At 38.8% G+C, this 22,303-nt stretch overlaps 2 protein-coding genes across 2 annotated transcripts in view; both read right to left on the bottom strand.

Annotated features, from left to right (window-relative positions):
* Positions 1–707: 707 nt before the first annotated feature.
* abhd16a (abhydrolase domain containing 16A, phospholipase) lies at positions 708–18,373 on the bottom strand. Its single transcript, XM_088998690.1, has 20 exons — positions 18,267–18,373; positions 16,430–16,486; positions 15,907–15,973; positions 13,724–13,810; positions 13,520–13,605; positions 13,370–13,443; positions 12,257–12,364; positions 12,074–12,188; positions 11,087–11,188; positions 10,063–10,126; positions 9,921–9,970; positions 9,715–9,838; positions 8,193–8,297; positions 8,054–8,117; positions 7,928–7,984; positions 6,544–6,606; positions 6,395–6,471; positions 6,149–6,247; positions 6,031–6,077; positions 708–1,045 (listed from the first exon to the last, which is right to left on the bottom strand). Exons 1-20 carry the CDS (start codon positions 18,366–18,368, stop codon positions 959–961), a joined length of 1,635 nt encoding a protein of 544 aa, XP_088854816.1. The 5' UTR covers positions 18,369–18,373; the 3' UTR covers positions 708–958.
* Positions 18,374–19,648: 1,275 nt separating this feature from the next.
* g6fl (g6f-like) overlaps positions 19,649–22,303 on the bottom strand; it is a 23,272-nt gene continuing 20,617 nt past the window's right edge. The window contains exon 13 of the mRNA XM_088998504.1: positions 19,649–21,422. Within this exon, the coding sequence (XP_088854630.1) occupies positions 21,375–21,422 (48 nt within the window). The 3' untranslated portion in view covers positions 19,649–21,374. The remainder of the gene's footprint in view (positions 21,423–22,303) is intronic.

The raw sequence follows: 22,303 nt of genomic DNA, 5'->3' as shown, positions 1-22,303 counted from the left end.
ATCATAATAATAAGCATTTAGTGTGAATATTTCTTGATTGAACTATCAGGCTAGCTAGCTATTTGCTATCTAGCTCCCTGGCCAGCTATCTAGCTCACTAGGTATTAGCTATATAGCTATCTGGCTGTCTCGCGATCTAGCTGGCTAGCTATTGGCTAGCTAGCTAGCTTTCTATTTGACTTACTTCCAGGTTGAGTGAACACTGGAGTGTGTGGCTGCTTCTTTTTATTTATCCAGCTATTTAGTTATCTAGCTGGCGATCTAGCCGACTATCTACCTAGCTATCTTTCCTGTCTATATGCTAATTTTTAGCTATCTAGCTAGCTAGCTGACTACCTAGCTTGATAGCTATTTACTATTTGCTAATTATTATTATTTTTTACTAGCTATCTCTTAGCTGGCTATCAAGCTCTCTACATATTAGCTCTATGGTTATCTCGCTAGCTTTCTATGTATTTGAGTTACTTCAGGGTTGAGTGAACGCTGGCGCGTGTGGCTGCCGCTGCTCACCCACAGAAAAAATGATCCTCTGACTGTAAAGTGACCTTGAGAGTTTTGAAAGGCGCTTATAAATGAAATGTATTATTACAATACTTTATTTTGTATCTGGGAGTTGGTTTTCTAGCATGATACCAAGTACTTTTCTACAGAAACTGATCAATATTTAAACAGCCCCCCTCCCAAAAAACACACAGAAGAGATGAGTCCCCAATTGAAAGACTTTTATTCAGCTCATTTGGTCGTGGGGACGACGACAAGACAACAGAATGATTCCATTTGTAATCCCAAAACGTAGCTCAGGATGGAAAATATGCAATCATTAAAAATGTCATAATTTAGTTGTTTTTGCGGGTAACCAGAACAACAGTACTCCACTAAAAAAATACATTAAAAAGAAATAAAAACAACTAAACAAGTCACAAAATGGTGCCGAGGCGGACGCCATTTTCTTTTTCCCTTAAAGCAGCTCCCATGGGAGGTGGAACTCTGAGGCAGGAAGTGGAGTGCAGTGGGTGGTTTCAAAGTTTCTCATGTGCTTGCGAGCCTTCACCAAAGGGAGAGAGAAAAATTTTATTTGTATGTATGTATGTATGTATGTATGTATGTATGTATGTATGTATGTATGTATGTATGTATGTATGTATGTATGTATGTATGTATGTATGTATGTATGTATGTATGTATGTATGTATGTATGTATGTATGTATGTATGTATGTATGTATGTATGTATGTATGTATGTATGTATGTATGTATGTATGTATGTATGTATGTATGTATGTATGTATGTATGTATGTATGTATGTATGTATGTATGTATGTATGTATGTATGTATGTATGTATGTATGTATGTATGTATGTATGTATGTATGTATGTATGTATGTATGTATGTATGTATGTATGTATGTATGTATGTATGTATGTATGTATGTATGTATGTATGTATGTATGTATGTATGTATGTATGTATGTATGTATGTATGTATGTATGTATGTATGTATGTATGTATGTATGTATGTATGTATGTATGTATGTATGTATGTATGTATGTATGTATGTATGTATGTATGTATGTATGTATGTATGTATGTATGTATGTATGTATGTATGTATGTATGTATGTATGTATGTATGTATGTATGTATGTATGTATGTATGTATGTATGTATGTATGTATGTATGTATGTATGTATGTATGTATGTATGTATGTATGTATGTATGTATGTATGTATGTATGTATGTATGTATGTATGTATGTATGTATGTATGTATGTATGTATGTATGTATGTATGTATGTATGTATGTATGTATGTATGTATGTATGTATGTATGTATGTATGTATGTATGTATGTATGTATGTATGTATGTATGTATGTATGTATGTATGTATGTATGTATGTATGTATGTATGTATGTATGTATGTATGTATGTATGTATGTATGTATGTATGTATGTATGTATGTATGTATGTATGTATGTATGTATGTATGTATGTATGTATGTATGTATGTATGTATGTATGTATGTATGTATGTATGTATGTATGTATGTATGTATGTATGTATGTATGTATGTATATGTATGTATGTATGTATGTATGTATGTATGTATGTATGTATGTATGTATGTATGTATGTATGTATGTATGTATGTATGTATGTATGTATGTATGTATGTATGTATGTATGTATGTATGTATGTATGTATGTATGTATGTATGTATGTATGTATGTATGTATGTATGTATGTATGTATGTATGTATGTATGTATGTATGTATGTATGTATGTATGTATGTATGTATGTATGTATGTATGTATGTATGTATGTATGTATGTATGTATGTATGTATGTATGTATGTATGTGACACGATGACGCAAAGCTTAAGTGAGCGAACCATTTCATGCAATCGGCGACTCTTTTACGTTTGCCTTGGTATTCATTCATGGAAAGCGATTAGCCGTACGTATGGTCGTTTTAAAAATGCCTTACTATACATGGTCGTTTTTTTCTGCTTAAAAACGCCTTACTATACATGGTCGTTTTTTCGGCTAAAAACGCTTTACTATACATGGTCGTTTTTTCGGCTAAAAACGCCTTACTATACATGGTCGTTTTTTTCGGCTAAAAACGCCTTACTATACATAGTCGTTTTTTCTGCTTAAAAACGCCTTACTATACATGGTCGTTTTTTCGGCTAAAAACGCTTTACTATACATGGTCGTTTTTTCGGCTAAAAACGCCTTACTATACATGGTCGTTTTTTTCGGCTAAAAACGCCTTACTATACATGGTCGTTTTTTTCGGCTAAAAACGCCTTACTATACATGGTGTTTTTTTTTCGGCTAAAAATGCCTTACTATACATGGTCGTTTTTTTCGGCTAAAAACGCCTTACTATACATGGTCGTTTTTTCGGCTAAAAACGCTTTACTATACATGGTCGTTTTTTCGGCTAAAAACGCCTTACTATACATGGTCGTTTTTTTCGGCTAAAAACGCCTTACTATACATGGTCGTTTTTTTCGGCTAAAAACGCCTTACTATACATGGTGTTTTTTTTCGGCTAAAAATGCCTTACTATACATGGTCGTTTTTTTCGGCTAAAAACGGCTTACTATACATGGTGTTTTTTTTCGGCTAAAAATGCCTTACTATACATAGTCGTTTTTTCTGCTTAAAAACGCCTTACTATACATGGTCGTTTTTTCTGCTTAAAAACGCCTTACTATACATGGTCGTTTTTTTCGGCCAAAAACGCCTTACTATACATGGTGTTTTTTTTTCAGCTAAAAATGCCTTACTATACATAGTCGTTTTTTCTGCTTAAAAACGCCTTACTATACATGGTCATTTTTTTCGGCTAAAAACGCCTTACTATACATGGTCGTTTTTTTCGGCTAAAAACGCCTTACTATACATGGTCGTTTTTTTCGGCTAAAAACGCCTTACTATACATGGTGTTTTTTTTCGGCTAAAAATGCCTTACTATACATAGTCGTTTTTTCTGCTTAAAAACGCCTTACTATACATGGTCATTTTTTTCGGCTAAAAACGCCTTACTATACATAGTCGTTTTTTCTGCTTAAAAACGCCTTACTATACATGGTCGTTTTTTTCGGCTAAAAACGCCTTACTATACATGGTGGTTTTTTTTCGGCTAAAAATGCCTTACTATACATGGTCGTTTTTTTGGGCTAAAAACGCCTTACTATACATAGTCGTTTTTTTCGGCTAAAAACGCCTTACTATACATGGTCGTTTTTTTCGTCCAAAAACGCTTTACTATACATGGTCGTTTTTTTCGTCCAAAAACGCCTTACTATACATGGTCGTTTTTTTCGGCCAAAAACGCCTTACTATACATGGTCGTTTTTTGGGGCTAAAAACGCCTTACTATACATGGTGTTTTTTTTTCGGCTAAAAATGCCTTACTATACATAGTCGTTTTTTTCTGCTTAAAAACGCCTTACTATACATGGTCATTTTTTTCGGCTAAAAACGCCTTACTATACATGGTCGTTTTTTTCGGCTAAAAACGCCTTACTATACATAGTCGTTTTTTCTGCTTAAAAACGCCTTACTATACATGGTCGTTTTTTCGGCTAAAAACGCTTTACTATACATGGTCGTTTTTTCGGCTAAAAACGCCTTACTATACATGGTCGTTTTTTTCGGCTAAAAACGCCTTACTATACATGGTGTTTTTTTTTCGGCTAAAAATGCCTTACTATACATGGTCGTTTTTTTCGGCTAAAAACGCCTTACTATACATGGTCGTTTTTTCGGCTAAAAACGCTTTACTATACATGGTCGTTTTTTCGGCTAAAAACGCCTTACTATACATGGTCGTTTTTTTCGGCTAAAAACGCCTTACTATACATGGTCGTTTTTTTCGGCTAAAAACGCCTTACTATACATGGTGTTTTTTTTCGGCTAAAAATGCCTTACTATACATGGTCGTTTTTTTCGGCTAAAAACGGCTTACTATACATGGTGTTTTTTTTCGGCTAAAAATGCCTTACTATACATAGTCGTTTTTTCTGCTTAAAAACGCCTTACTATACATGGTCGTTTTTTCTGCTTAAAAACGCCTTACTATACATGGTCGTTTTTTTCGGCCAAAAACGCCTTACTATACATGGTGTTTTTTTTCAGCTAAAAATGCCTTACTATACATAGTCGTTTTTTCTGCTTAAAAACGCCTTACTATACATGGTCATTTTTTTCGGCTAAAAACGCCTTACTATACATGGTCGTTTTTTTCGGCTAAAAACGCCTTACTATACATGGTCGTTTTTTTCGGCTAAAAACGCCTTACTATACATGGTGTTTTTTTTCGGCTAAAAATGCCTTACTATACATAGTCGTTTTTTCTGCTTAAAAACGCCTTACTATACATGGTCATTTTTTTCGGCTAAAAACGCCTTACTATACATAGTCGTTTTTTCTGCTTAAAAACGCCTTACTATACATGGTCGTTTTTTTCGGCTAAAAACGCCTTACTATACATGGTCGTTTTTTTTCGGCTAAAAATGCCTTACTATACATGGTCGTTTTTTTGGGCTAAAAACGCCTTACTATACATAGTCGTTTTTTTCGGCTAAAAACGCCTTACTATACATGGTCGTTTTTTTCGTCCAAAAACGCTTTACTATACATGGTCGTTTTTTTCGTCCAAAAACGCCTTACTATACATGGTCGTTTTTTCGGCTACACATGCATACATGCATACATACATACATACATACATACATACATACATACACTCCCATACATACATCCATACATACATACACTCACATACATACATACATACACACATACATACATACACTCACATACATACATACATACATACATACATACATACACATACATGCATACATACATACTCACATACACACATATATACTCACATACACACATACACACACACACACACACACATACATACATACTCACATACATACATACACACATACATACATACACACATACATACTCACATACATACATACATACACTTACATACATACATACACATACATGCATACATACTCACATACACACATACATACTGACATACATACACACACACACACACACACACACACACACACACATACATACATACATACATACATACGCCCCCCACCCCCGCCTTCTTCTTCAGACTTTTTTCTCATTTGTCCTTCTCATCCCCTGCATAATGGACGCCATGCCACTCCTTTCATGTTAAATGACTTCAATAAGGCAAGTCCGGGCGACCATGGAAATATATTACAGCAAACGGGAGAGCCCGGAGCACAGGTGAGATAGATGGTTGCCATGGTAACATGTGAGAATTAAAATGATCAATAGCTAGCTAGATAGCTAGATAACTATCTAGCTAGGTAGATAGATAGATAGATAGATAGATAGATAGATAGATAGATAGATAGATAGATAGATAGATAGATAGATAGATAGATAGATAGATAGATAGATAGATAGATAGATAGATAGATGTAATTTTGTTACCAGGAAAAGAGCCAATTGTTGCTTCTCTCGGATGGTCATATGATCACCTGGGCGAGACAGGAAGAGACAGGAAGTGACACGTTTGGCCGAATATGGAGAACGACGAAGACGCTCTCACCATAATTCCAAGGAAATTTGACGTCGACGTCACCGCCGTACGACTGCAAGACGGACACGCACCAATCGTCGTCCACCTGGTAGCCGCTGTACACGGACGCTACGCGCAGACAAATTGCATACCGGTTAGTTCTGTTAGCGATTTAGCATTCGTCGCGACGATTCACTCCCGTTTTGATGTTTATTTTGGTGTGCGATTCCACCGCTGACCACTAGATGGGGACGGTGAATGAAAAGTGTGGGTTACCTTCTTCTCTGTGGGTGGAAGCACGCAGCCATTGTTGGACCACGTCCAAGACTTCCGAGGTCATTATTTTAGGATACCTAGCAAGGTGACACGCGCGTTAGCGGCCGTGGGCTACTTTCGGAAGAGTGCAGGCGCAGCGCAGGGCACACCTGAACTCCAGTAGATTGAGCAGGAGGTTGTTTCCTCGATTGGACGCGACGTCAACGGGACTCCTGCACAGCAAAAAAACAAGTGAAAAAATATTATAACTCATCTGAATGTTTAGATAAAATTATATGTATTATTTTGAACATATTTGTAAAGCATTTTTGAAAGTGGATTACATGAAGAAAAAATGTCACTGAAATTGTTTCACATGGATATATTGTATTTTGCTATTTTGTTTTGTTAGCTATAGATAAATATGATTTTTATTAAATATCTAATACTATCTATTAATGACTATCTTTTACTATCCATTACTATCTATGACTTTCTATTTACCTTTTATTTACTTTCTATTTATCTTTCTATCTAACCCCTAACCGTAACCCTAACCTTAATCCTAATCCTAACCCTAACCTTAAACCCGAACCCATGGTGTCAAAGTCAAGGCCGGGGGGTCAAATCCGGCCCGCCACATCAGTTTTTTTCAGCCCGCGAAAGCAAATCAAATTTGTGAAAATCCATGATGCTTGCTAAAATCCGAAGCAAAATGTCATATTTTTTGATGGAAACCACAATAACAGTCATTATTCTTGACTTTAGGTTTGAAAACTAGTTATTCATTAATTTGTTGTGCGCTCTATATATAATATGCGGAGGAGATGAAACATTCTAATGGCTACCCCAAATTCATAACGGCCCTCAAGAGGAAACCATAACTACAAAGTGGCCTGCGGCAAAAAATGACTGACACCCCTGCCCTAAACCCTAACCGTAAGCCTAACCCTAAACCCTAACCTTCACTCCTAACCCTAGACCCTAACCTTAACTCCTAACCCTATCTAACCCTAACCCCTAAATCTAACCCCCTAACCATAACCCACTAATCCTAACTCCCCTAACCAGAACCCTAACTCAAATCCCAACACTAAACCTAACCCCAAACCCTAACCCTAATGCCCGAACACCTAATCCCACCCCTCTATATACCATCTAACTAACCCTAACCTCTAACCCTGAACCCTATCCGGAACCCTAAACCCTAACTCATAACCCTATCAACCCTACCCAACCCTAACGCCTAACCCACTAAATACCTATCTAACTAACCCTAACCACGAACCCTAACCTAACCGCTAACCCTATCTAACCCTAACCCCTAACTTAAGCCTAAACCCTAAACCAAACCAGTACCATAACACTAACCCTCTAACCCAACCCTAACACCGAACTCCAACCCACCATATACCTAACTAACCCTAACCCTAGCCTAACACCTAACCCCATCTAACCCTAACCCTGAAGGCTAGCCTAACCCTAAACCCTAACACTAGTACATTTTATGATGTGTTAAATTTAAAAAAGGGAAATATTCAGAGTGAGCCTTACGTGGTGGTGATGATCTCATCTCTGGTCCTGCGCACGAGCAGGACGGGTCCTTGGTATCTGAGCGGATGACACACGCTTTTCTTAAACATCTGCACCTCGACTTCCAAAGCACTTCGTTGCACTCACTTGAGAAGCTGCTCGGAAACGTTGAGGTTGATGTACTGCCGCACCGTGAAATGAACCAGCGGCCCTAGCGGCGAAAAAGCGGGACGGGTGAGCGGGCTCCGAGGTCAAGCGACCTCCCCCCACCGGAAGAAGCACTCACCCCAGCTTTCGGGCATGACCTTGAGGGCCAGAGGTAGAAGGTCATCAAAGGAAGCGTCCAGCACCACCGCCTTGATCTCGGGGTATGACATCACCGCCCAACTAGCTATGGTAAAAGCAGGGAGTGTTTTTTTTTTTAATTTGTTGATTTATGTTTTGGGGTGAGAATTTTGGGGAAAATTTGCAAAATATGAAAAATTGTAGCCCAGAGTTCCCAAATCATAACATAGCTCATATTTTGCGAAACTTCAAGACAACCAAAAAAAATTAAAAATACAAAAATTAAGCAAAAACCTGAAATACCCACTCTCACACTACAAGAATCGAAGCGAGGACGCGTAAAAACCGACTGGACCCTCCGACCCTGCCCACCACCTTCTCCAGCGACTCTCCTCAGGCAGGCGCTACTGCTCCATGCAAATCAAATCCAGTAACAGTAACCCAAATAATGGTATAGTGCCTATTTGCATTTTTTTTTAATGATGATACTAGTGTTCTCCCGGAGACAAATTCCTAGTGTGTTCTACATACATTGATACCTCGGCTTACGAATGCCTTGGCTAACGAACTTTTTGGCTTACAAACGTTACATTCACAAGTATTTAATCTTGGCATACGAACTATTTTTCGGGAAACACACGGAGCGCCACAATGTGTCGTTTGCCAATGAGCCGTTCCCCTAACAAGGAAATGGCAGGCGACTTTTTTTTTGTCCTCTATTCCCCGCCCAGTCTTTGGTTAAAGCTGCACATGATTGGTCAAGAACGCAGTAGTAGGGGGGGTTACAGAAAACAGAGCTGCAACTAAAAATAGATAGACAGACGACGGAGATAGAGAGTGAGAAAATGGATAGAAAACAGTGAAATTTGGACGCTTTCAACTTTATTGATCGTTCAAAGGCAGAGTGTAGACTGCAAGATTAAAATATCCTATCAATCAGGCTCTGAGGAATGATTCCTTGTAAACCTAGGCAGCTTTATCGTCAGAACTGGCAGCCTCACCATGACGAATGACACTATGAATCCCTGTACGACGCTTAACCATCCGTGGTTAGCCTTGAAATCATCAATGGATCACGAACTTCCAGGTTGCCTCTTGACAAGTGAAGTCGCCGTGCTTTCTCTGCGGTAATTTTACCTAGTTCTTCATCAATTGTGTTCTGTTTAGCTGGGTTGATAGGTTGGTTTTTGCATCACGTGTACAGATGGCTCGTACGGGTTATTTGTCAGATAGCCACTCCATTCCACCAAGCCATCAACGACCATCACAAAGGTAAATAAAACGACTTTATTATACAGTAAAGTCTCGTTATATCGATATTCAAGGGAGTCCGAAAAAATATCGATATAACAGGGACTATCGATATATCCGACCCTGTTTGCATGTAATTTTCTCCGTGCGTGCATAGAAATAGTATCGATATAACCGGGACTATCGATATATCCGATATCGATATAATGAGACTTTACTGTAGTGATTTCTTACGATAATAAGTTTTCCTGACAAACGTGACGTTGCGCTACCTGTAAAGCCGCCAATGGACCAGGCGTAAACCACGATGTCAGCGAGCTGAAAGCGCAACCTGTGCATGGCAAACTGGATGACGGCATCCATGGCGTTGGCTTCGTTCTGAGGGAAGGGAATGCCCTGCGACACGCAACAAAGACAATCGCCAAGGTTGGACATTTTGGACTCCCTCTGCCAACCCCAGAAAACCACAACGCTTTACCGTGCTGCCTCCGAAGCCCGGGTGGTTCCAGCCCAGGACAGAGTAGCCGCCTGCGGAGCGCATCAAACGCAACATGATGAGTTCGGTCTGCTGCAAAACTGGAAATGATGAATGGTGAACGTGCGCGACGATTGGTTCTCACCCTCCAACGGGGTGTTCATACACCCCACCTCGTAGAAGCCGGCGTTACCCTCGCAGCAGATGACCTGGAGGAGGTGGAAACACACAAGAACATATCATTCAGAAGGCACTCCCACTCTCACTCTCACTCCCAGTACAGTGACACCTTGGCTTACAAACGCCTTGGCTAACGATCTTTTCGGCTTACAAACGTTAAGTTCACGAGAATTTAATCGTGGCATACAAACTATTTTTCGGAATACATACAGAGCACAACAATGAGTGATGTGTCGTTCGCGAACGAGCCCGTTCTCCAAACAATGGCAGTGGACTTTTTTTTGTCCTCTATTCCCCGCCCCCAGTCTTCGGTTAAAGCGATGTGATTGGTCAAGAACACAGCAGTGAGGGGGAGGGGGTTACAGAAACACAGAGCTGCAAATTAAAATAGAAAGTGAACAGACCTGGGAACGGATTATTCTCGTTTTAATGGTTTCCTATGGGAAATTAATGTTTGGAATACACACTTTTTGCCTTACACACTAGATCTTGGAACCAATTACGTTCGTAAGCCAAGGTATCACTGTAACTCATTTGAAAGGCACTCGCACTCCCAGTAACTCATTCGGAAGGCACCCCCACTCCCACTCCCACTCTCACTCCGACTCCCACTCCCTCATTCGGAAGGCACTCCCGCTCCGACTCTCACTCCCACTCTAAATCCCACTCCAAGTAACTCATTTGGAAGGCACTCCCACTCCGACTCCCACTCTCACTCCGACTCCCACTCCCTCATTCGGAAGGCACTCCCGCTCCGACTCTCACTCCCACTCTAAATCCCACTCCAAGTAACTCATTTGGAAGGCACTCCCACTCCGACTCCCACTCTCACGCCAACTCCCAGTAACTCATTTGGAAGGCACGCACTCCCACTGCCACTCTCACATTGGGAAGGCACTCCCACTCCCACTTTCAGTCCGACTCCCACTCCCTCATTCGGAATGCACTCCCACTCCCACTCCCATACACCCAGTAAGTGATTCATTCACCAGCGTGTGGGCCTTGGACCCTCCATGTCTCCTTCGGTCGACAAACAAGGTGTCGATCTCGTTGCCGTCGCAGGCCACCAGCTTGTTCCTCTCGCCGTCAAACTGTGAGCGATAGTTTTTTTTTTTAATTGTTTCATTTTTAGTTTCATGAAGGTGGTCTTGATTGGATGATTTGGATTTGGGGCTGATCGGTGAAGATCCGATGACAGGTTTTTTTTTTATGCATGTCTAATCAGTCACCGCGTGACTGCCGTGATTGGATGTCGTACCAAAAAAACAACTTATTTCACAAAATGTACTTTTTTTTCTGTTTTTAACTCTTTCACTGCCAGACAATGTGCAAAAAAATGTGTCCACTCCTGTGCCAGAGGTTTTGTCATTGTCACTCAAATTACAAGACCCACAGAATATTGACTTTTAGGACAATATAAACATTCAATTATTGAATCAATAGAAAACAACAGATTGACATTGTATACTATCCTGTCGTATAAACCTTGCGTCAGCTGTTTTGAATGCATTTCGATTTACGACCGTTTGACTTACGACCGTTTTGTCGTTTTTTTTTTTTTTTTTCATAAGGACAAAAGAGTTAATTCCCAAGTTATATGCGTTTGGAGTTATATGAGCTTGAAATGAGGGCAGCTGGATAAAATACAATGTAATACATACAATATTGGTCTATATAGCGCTTTAACAACAGCGGAAGCTGGAACAAAGCGCTAACATGGAAAACAAATGGAACTGCTGCCCCCTCGTGGAAGGGAAAAGCATAGCCGGAGGTCTGACCAGCGCTTTATTGGCACCCAAGCAAGAAAAAACAAAATCCGAACAAATTCGGGAACGGCGCTATACGTCATATTTTCAATTCAATAAATTTGTGAATGGCAGTGAATGAGTTAAGAACCACTGAGATGGGGTATTAAAAACAAAAACAAAAGACCCCGGTCAGTGATTTCCAGTCGACGGCGGCGCGTGACGCTTTACCCTCTCGATGAGCTTAGCCTGGCCTTGCTCCAGCATGGGCCTCATGGCTTTTTGCAACAGTCCCAATGAGCCCGGGTAGAGCATCCTCCTCCCGAAGGAATGCACGATGAGGTAACTGGGGGAGGGGAGGTCAAAGGCAAACGGCAAGTAAGACCAGGAAGTGAAAAAACAAAACAAACGCACCTGACGACGTGGCAGAACAAAGCGCGGACGGAGCGCAGGACGCTGTACGCCGCTCCCCTCGGGCGCGGTTGGTGCTTCAGAAGGGACACGCCGGCCTTGCTGGACTTCCTGTTGCGCAAATCCCCCCCAAAAAATATCAAAATAAGTCCTCCTTGCCAGTCGTTGGTGCTGTCGTGAAACAGTTGGACAGTGTGTCATTCCTGTTTGTTGAAATTTAACGTACGCCTTGGCTTACGAACTTTGCGGTTTATGAATGTTACATTTATGAAAATTTTACCCTGGCGTACGAACTATTTTTCGGGATACACACGGAGCGCCACAACGAGTGATGTGTCGTTCGCAAACGATTGGTCAAGAACGCAGCAGTGAGGGGAGGTGTTTTAAAAATTAAAGAGGCAGGCAGACGACAGTGAGAGAGTTTCAACTTTGATAGTTCAAAGGCAGAGTGTAGACTGCAAGGTTAAAATTCCCATCAATCAGGCTCCAAAAATAACCCGCAAAAGCCATCTGTACACTTGATGCAAAAAGCTAGCAAACCCAGCTAAACAGAACACAATTGATGAGGAACAAGGTAAAATTATCGCAGAGAAAGCACCTACAATGGATCAAGATGGTGAAAGAAGAAGGCTACGTTCCTCATCAAGTGTTTAATGCTGATGAAACCGGCCACTCCATTCCATCAAGCCATCAATGACCATCACAAAGGTCAATAAAATGACTTTATTATACAGTACAGTTTATTTCTTAAATTATAATACCATAGCACATTCATGACATAAAATAAGGTATATTTTGTGTAGTTTTAAGGCTTAGAAAATGTAGAAAATTATGTTATATGAGGACCTGGGAACGGATCATTCTCATTTTAATGGTTTCCTATGGGAAATTAATTTTTGGGATACACACTTTTCGCCTTACACACTCTGTCCGGGAACTAATTAAGTTTGTAAGCCATGGTATAACTGTATATAAATTTCCTTAATGTCCAGAGGTGGCGGTGCCAGACCTCTGCTTCGATAGCTCTTTTCATCGAAGTATCGGTGAGTCCACGAGAGTGCAAACAAAGATCGCTAATACGCGCAGGTACACGCACACATACACACGCACGCTTACGGATTGTTGACTTCGTTCCAGTTGAAATCAGCAGGCCAATGCGAGAAGTCAAAATTGTAGCATCTCAGCTTCTTCTACAAGAAAGAGAAACCCGCAAACGGAGATCTTTTACTTGGCAATTCCACCCGGATGAAAACGGCAAAAGCGCACCTTGCTCTCCGGCGACGGATTCTTCTTTGCCTCCTCTAAAATGGAAACAAATTCCAGATACTGAGCGTTCTTCCATCTTCCCGAGCCTCGAGGGACAGTGAACAAGAATGTCAAACGGTTGTTGGATGGGATCCCTTTTTGGAAGGAGACATAGCGTGCGCTACGACTCTTCGCTAACACCGTGAAAAGGTCCATCGGCCTCACCTCGGAGACACGCCATGGCGATGAGACACAGCAACGTCGTCGCCACGTACTGACTCATTGGTACCAATTTACTGCTGCAGATGTAGCCTAAAAAAAAACACATTAGTATATTATTGTGTAACGAATTCCGAAAACAGCGATACTTCAGTGATAGAAATTAGACGGAATAAGAAGTTATCATATTTAAAAGTTTCACGCTGTTATATGCTTATTCAACATGTGTGATTCGAATACGCAATTGAAGCACAGACAACCTGGGGTCAATCTGAGGTCAACAGACACAGCAAGTTAAACTGTCATCTTCATCTAGGAGATCTGGCTTTGGACAGAATTTAGGACTTGGGGAAACTCCTTTATCACCGAAGTAATTTACGACTTGAAACTCCTTCACAGGAAGAGCTCATTAGCAGGGTTACAAATTTATCAGTTCATGGAAAAGACAATGATTTATTGCTTACAGCTGTTCGCGCTTAGAACTCAAGAGGTGTGGTATTCTGATCAAGAAAACTATGTTTTACTAATGTATCACTTTAATTTGCATACACTCACAATAAATAGGTTGGCAGAGGGCTGCAGAATTCAGACGTCTGTCATGAATGGCTACATCTCCTACCAGCAATAAAGACAATCTTTCTGGGTTCGAGTCTTTGTCCGCAGTGTCCGATCGAACATCTCTGACACTCAGTTCACGAATGCTTTAGCTCACGAACCTTGCGCCTTATGAACATTAAATTGACGAGAATATAATTTTGGCATACGAACTAGTTTTTGGCGGATGAACACAAAACCATACGGTAGAACAGCGCCACGGTGGCTGGCGGACAAGTATTCTTCGCCCCTTTTCCTTTGAGTGCAGACGCGGTTTGTTATCAAGTGGAGTACTTTTGCTATTATGGGACTAAAAAAAGCCCCACTGCAGCGTAGTGTTCAACCGAAGAGGACACAAAAGAAAATTACAGTCGAGCAGAAGAAGGAGAGCATCGAAAAACACGAACGAGGTGTGCGTTTGTGTGACTTAGCGTCCCAGGACCAGTACGCTAAGTCGACCTTTGCTACGTGTGGCTACGGGTGTTTCTGTGTTGTCTAAGCAACGGTTTCAGGCAATCCAAGAGGTTACAAAACTTCTATTGATTTGCATTAACGAAAAGCAGCTAGCAGGGGACAGTGTGAGTGAGGGTATTACCGCCGAGAAAGCACGGCAACTTCACTCGGATATCATCAGACATCAACCTGGAAGTTCATCATCCATTGAAACTACCATCATAAAGGTAAATAAAACGACTTTATTATACTGTACAGTTTTTTTTCATAATTACAACACAATAGCACATTTAATATACATAAAATAATGTATATTTTGTGTAGTTTTAAGACTTATTTAGTAGGAAATTAGGTTTTATGGGGACCTGGAAACAGATTATTCTCATTTTTAATGGTTTCATATGAGAAATAAATGTTTGGCAGACGAACTTTTCGCCTTACGCACACTTTCTGGGAACCAATTAAGATCGTAAGCTGAGGTATCACTGTATATAAATATAAATATAAATATAAATATAAATATAAATATACATATAAATATAAATATAAATATAAATATAAATAATTGAAATGTATTATTGTTCTGATGACTTTTTGTTCGAGATTTTGTTCCTGCTGACTTTAGTTAATACGATTTGTCAAATAATAATAAATAATCCATTTCATTTATGGGCGCCTTTCGGGGGTCTCTGGGTCACTTTGCAGTCACGGGATGAGTTTTTCTGTGGGTGAGCAGCGGCAGCGCTTTTTTTTTTTTTTTACTTTATGTTACTCGCAGGTTGAGTGAACGCTGGCGTGTGTGGCTGCCGCTGCTCACCCGCAGAAAAAATATCCTGTGACTGTAAAGTGTCCTTGAGAGTTTTGAAAGGCGCTTATAAATGAAATATATTATTATTATTTATTAGCTATCTATACGCTAGCTAGCTTCCTATCTATTCGAGTTACTTCCGGTTTGAGTGAACGCTAGCGCGTGTGGCTGCCGCTGCTCACCCACAGAAAAACTTATCCTGTGACTGTAAAGTAACCTTGAGAGTTTTGAAAGGCGCTCATGAATAAAATGTATTATTAGTAAACGTGCTGAAAAAGTGTGAGCATCTCTGGTGTAAAAAGTAATTTCAACAACAAGTCCCTTTTTTTCTGACCTTTTCCATACAGATACCAAGCTAGTAGGGGAGAGCTGCAGTAGGACAGATACCACAAAGCGGAAGCCTGGTGGAAACACGCAAAAAAAACATCATTATCATTGAAAAAAATAAATAAACAAACACATAAACACACATAACTACAAATAAATGCAGGTAACATCCGACTTACGACCGACGCGACTTACGACCACCCGTACTTACGAGTCGGTCACCAGAGTGGGGAATGTCCAGCACCGAGTCTCTATTCAACATTTTGAATGGATTTCAACTTATGACCATTTTGACTTACGACCGTTTGATAGGGACGGAACCTGGTCGTAAGTTGGATGTTGCCTGTACAAATAAATGAATGAACATCTATACTATGACATTCAAATCAAAGAAAAGTAGTAAAAAAAAAATACTTTATTCTGGCAAGCTTCCCCCCCCTCAAATGTCATCATTGTGACACTTTTGTTTTGAGGGTGGCCCAAATATTGCACACCAAACACAATAACGTCACACAACACTTGATACTGACCCAACCGAGAATGGTGTCGGTGTATTTCTCCAAACTCCCAGGCTCGTAGTTCCATCCCTGAATTTAAAAAATATATATATTCAACAATCATCACACAAACACCATTGTTGCACCCGAATCGTGGAATTAATGTTTTCGTCAAGAAAAACTTTGGTAAAAGCAGTCTTAAACCTCATAAAGTTAACTTGAGAGTTTTGAAAGGCACTTATAAATGAAATGTATTATTATTATTATTATTATTATTATTATTATTATTATTATTATTATGTCAAATTTACCAGTTTCCGTTTTTGCGTTGACTAAAGCACTGGATATGCTTTCTTTTTCCTTTCTTCAAAACAGTTCTAAAATATCACAATGGGACAGAAAATATGTTGTCTCTCTTTTCAAATATGTTTATAACATCTCAGAAACAGTTGTTGCTGATGTCACATATTATTTGAATGTTTTGTGTGGATTTTAACACACATAACATAATCAATGTGATTTTTTCCCCCCAACATAATATGACGGTTAAAAACACATTTGCCTAGATGAAAATTGCAGGAAGATTCGGTTGCTTTTGCGGGTTGATTTGTTGTCATTTTATTTATTTATTATTGTTTATTTATATATTTGTTGATGTTTTTTTATCTTGTACAATACTCCGCGTTTGAGACTTTTTTTTCCACTATTTGTAGGTACGCTACAGTGAGCTATATTCCACCGCAATTGTTTCTGTCCAGTGAACCGAGCGCACTCTGTACTCGCAGTCGTATATCATTGCATTTTTGTGAAGTACGTAATCGTTTTTCGTGGGATTTTTCAAGCTATGCAGTTTATGATGACGTTTTACATGTTTCCCTCCATGCTGGTTCTTGAAATTTCCGAATAAGACAACATGAAACGGGGGGAAAAAAATGATTGAAGTTTATGCTCTTTTTGCTAACACTACAGTTTATAAAGGTGAGTCAGTTGTATTTTAATACCTCATAGAAGTTTTAGAATATATATTTTTCTCCATAACTGCGAAGTTTCAAGCAAAAAGAAGCATTGGCATATACATCTCTAGAGCTCGCAATTTTCTTTCCTAGTATTCAGTGACAGCCATTTTTGATTTCTGACGAAAATATGCCTGCATTCGATCGTTGATATTTTCTCATTTATATTTTAAACCTTTTCTTGTGTTTTCTGTTCTTGTTTAGAATTTCAAAAGCTTTCCAATGGTACCTTACTTGTTAAGATCTGCCAAAAATTAAGGAAGTTTAAACTGTAATAAAGAACTCGGTCAGAGTTTTTAATTTTTTTAACTAATTATAGGCAGAAAATCCCTTCATATTTCGAAAATTAAAAATTCCATTCTTTCCTTATTATTTGTCATAGAACATATTATTAGAAAATGTGTGATGAATTATTATTGAACAATTTTGTCACATCCCTACTATTTGTACCACTTCATGTGACATTTCCTTAAAGGGTGAGAACTAACTAAAAATTGGTTACTCAACACCCGCCATGCAAAAAAACAAAACTATGTTGCACATCCTGCTAACGTTTACATGAGCAGACGAATGTCATTGAGATTGGGTAAAGTGGATAAAAAGCAGACAAACGTCACATGCAAACAACAATAATAATAATACAAATTAAGGTGAATGCAGTATGACCCTCGTTTCATTCATTATATGAACTCGTAATCGTCTTATTGAAACGTCAGCGAGTGCTCATTGAGATACATTTGACAATTCATGCAGGTAGCGGCCCGGAAGGACATGTTCAGCTAACAGCCAACTAAACGCTTGCCGGTTGCTGAGTCAACCGTACCAAAATGAAGGAGGAAAGTCGTGCGTGCACCTACCGTCCCATCCAGTCGTCCATCGGGCCAAATCTGGCCCGGGCGGCGATGAATTCTTCGCAGGTGAGGTCCGAAAACACAACGAAGCCAGAACCAGGCGGCCATACTTCCGGGGTAAAGACGGAAGCTCGCGATGGACAAACAATTTCCAACGGCGAGAGCGAAAATTTCACGTCGGTAATTTGAATATTTCGGAAAAAGGGGAAACCGTACGAAATTAATAAAAATAGTTTTATTCCTTTACATGTCCATTGGTTCCATTATGGACACACCGTAAGGGCTATAGCAGGAAAGAGACAATAACAAAAGCACAAATGAGAGCCCTGAAAAGAAGGCAAATAGTTCTTCATTCACCCTCAGAAAAACTTAACCTGTGACTGTAAAGTGACCTTGAGAGATTTGAAAGGCACTTATAAATGAAATGTATTATTATTATCATCATTTGCTAGCTATTTGCTATTTATTAGCTCTGGCAGGCTAGCTATCTGGCTATCTAGCAAGCTATCTATTCACTATCTAGCTAGGTATCTGTTGGCTAACGATTGCCTAGCTAGTAAGCTTTCTATCTATTGGATTGGATTTGCCTTTATTGGTCTCACAGTGGAGAATTTTACATTTCACAGCAGCAAAGTGATGGAAGGAATGAAAGTAGAAAAACAACATACATGAGCTGCTGGAAAGGCAGCCACTCTCGCGGCGCCGTCTTGAAGTCAAAAGAACAAAAAAACAAACTAAATAACAAATAATATGACAGCATAGAGACAATATGACAAATCAAAGACACAGAGAGACATTCATGATCAAAGCGTCTTTCCACCAGTGGATCAGGGACATCATGGTGGAATGTACACGTCGACTACAAGCTAAATGTTGAAAGCAAACACGCAGCTGTAGCATCCATTGACGAAAAGAGATTGCCTCACATCTCCTGTTCCACATAAATCTGCTTCAATTCCAAGCCGCAACCGTTCCACATACGCATCGGCGCTCTGTGCTGATGCTCCTTTCTTCTTATTGCGGGTTCCTCAAGCCATGCATCCATCCAGCCGCAGACTGCCCAACAGCACTGACCCTTCCGCTAAACAAAGCGGGGCTGTGAAGATGCTGCCCATTACAGGTGCAAAAAAAAGCACAACGACCCCTTTGGTGTCCAGCGATGGCAGTCGAATGGCTCCGACATTCCTCACATTCAAAAACAGTACTGGCATATTCATGCTGCCGAAAAGGCGCAAGCGCTCAGCACAGTCTCCTCCTTGATGAATGTCGTGGTCAAAAAATGCTGAAAAACAATCCGTATCCGTTCCACACGATGCACAACAACACAAAGTGACAAAAGAAAACACAAAACAAAAACTTCACATTTTTTATTTATTTATTTTTATTTGAGTTACTTCTGGGTTGAGTGAACGCTGGCACGTGTGGCTGCCACTGCTCACCCGCAAAAAAACTTATCCTATGACTAAAGTGACCTTGAGAGATTTATTTTCAAATATGCTAATATGCATGACATACAGCACAGATGAAATTAATGTCCTCTCGGACCCAGCGTGCAAGGCATTAATAACGTGGCTAAAAAACAGACAATACATGTATAATTAAAATGTATTATTATTAGCATTTGCTAGCTATTTGCTATCTATTAGCTCTGGCTGGCTAGCTAGCTATCTGGCTGGCTATCATGCCAGCTATCTATTCACTATCTAGCTCGCTGGGTATCTAACGATTGCCTCGCTAACAAGCTTTCTATCTATTTGAGTTACTTCCGGGTTGAGTGAACGCTGGTGCATGTTTTTAGAGAAAATGAAGGCAGAAGGCAGTTTACTTACATCTTTGATTTAAAGGACAACTGACGTCTCCGGACAATTTGTGTCCATAGTTTGTAAAATGTCTTCAAATGACTTCTACTGAGCGTATTTTACAAAGATTCCACCACATATAGCTATATTTTACGTTTTAAGACTCGCGCTGAATATTCCGGAAGTCTTGTTTTTGAGTTGGTGACGAGTCCGTACGTTACGTCACTGAAGGAACGCCCCTGACCGAAAAAAGGACACATTGTAGCAGTCCTTCCATCACGTCAATGCCTTTTGCTGTACTTTGGTCTGAAAATGTCATGTAGGACCACATAGAGGCAGAAGAGGGCGGCAAAGCTCCATGTAAGGAATTAATCAGCCTGTGGAAACGGGCTGATTAATTCCTTACACGGCTTTGTCGCCATGTTCTGCCTTTTTGGGTGCGACATTTCCCACCCCTAATGCCTCAAAATGACACGGAATAAATTCTTTAATCGATTGCATACATGTATGCTTTCTTCTTCAGAACTATTTGAATCATATTCATAACATTCTCCAGCAATGCAAGACGTCTTGGCGTGACATCACGAACATGGGGGCGGGACCTTCTGAAACTGGCCACTTCCGGTTTCAAATTGAAGTACTTTTTAGACACTTTAAATCATTTTTATTGGTGTTTTGCACTTGACTAAAAGTATCATACTGCGTGTTTTGGGTATTTTAGATGCTATAAAACGTTTTTCTGATGTCAGTTAGGAAACAAAAAAGTGATGTAGGTTGTCCTTTAAATTATGCTTGCACAAGATGTCTCCTCTTTCAACATTGAGTACCTTTCTGTACAAAAATAAAAAGCTCTTTCATCACTGCTAATTGCATCATGGCATACCAACAAATGAGCATAACCCTTGAGAACATCTACACACTTGAATACCATTTCTATTCCAGTCTATTCAAAAGGCGATTATAAAATCCAGTTCCCGCCCCTGCTGTTGAATTCAGGCAAACAGATGTGACAGCAGGATGGGGGCGACACAATAAATAAATAAAATGAAATAAAAAGTGTTATTTGGCTTTCGACACACATAAACGCACAAACGTCGAGACAGCAACACAAACAACAACGAGGGCGCTGGAGCGTTGCCCGTCAGCGCGTGACGCCATATTGTGCCACCGTGTCAGCGTGATGTGCAGGCTGGGTGAGGAGAATGCCAGGGTGATGTCACAAATACATATTTGACATGCGAACTAACACGCACGCATAATAACATACACACACAATCACACAGACACACGTAGGTGATGTAATGCTTCTCTTTGCTTAGCGCTCCAATTCCTTGTAGACGTCATCTTTTCTTGGTTTTAAATCCTGGGGGGCAAAAATACAGGGGTGACATATGTTGATATATAAAAAATGAAATATAATATAATAAAATAAAAATAAATGAAAAGAATATATAATACAATAAAATAAATAAAACACTAAAAATAAAAATAACAATAACAATAAAAATAACAATAACAATAAAAAAACTTAAAAAACTACTTATAAAAATACTTATAAAAATAAACAAAAAATACAATAAAATAAATATAAATAAATAAATAAAATAACTAAAAACCAAAAAATAAAAAATACAAATACAAATAAAAAAGAAATACAGTACAGTAAAATAAATACATTAACATTAAAAAATACCAATAAAACCGAAATACAACACAATAAAATAAATAAAAAAACAAAAAATAAAAAATAATAATGAAATACAGTACAGTAAAATAAATAAACAATTAAAATTAAAAAAAGAAAAATACAACATTAAAATACACATACAAATGAAATAAAATAAAATAAATACAAAATTAAAATTAAAAAATAAACAAAAAAAATCAAATAGAATACAGTAAAAACTAATATATATATAAATTACAATTATAATTAAAATAATGCAAATTACAACATGCAAAACACGTACAGCGAGGGCTGTTTTAAAGTGCAGTTGAGTTGATAAAATAAATAAATATAAATAAAAATGAAATACAATAAATTAAATAAAAAAATAAAAATAAAAAATACAAATAAAATTAAATACAGAACAGTAAAACAAATTAAAAAAAGAAAATTAAAAAAAGAATATTTTTTTTGAAATACACATAAAAATGAAATAAAATAAAATAAATACAAAATTAAAAAATAAAAATTAAAAAATTAAATACACATAAAAATGAAATAAAATAAAATAAATACAA

Source organism: Hippocampus bargibanti, linkage group LG06 (genome assembly GCF_051943395.1).
Source record: "Hippocampus bargibanti isolate YZ-2025 linkage group LG06, ASM5194339v1, whole genome shotgun sequence".
Taxonomy (NCBI): domain Eukaryota; kingdom Metazoa; phylum Chordata; class Actinopteri; order Syngnathiformes; family Syngnathidae; genus Hippocampus; species Hippocampus bargibanti.
Note: the sequence above shows the minus strand (reverse complement) of the source record. Positions and strands in the feature narration are given on the sequence as shown.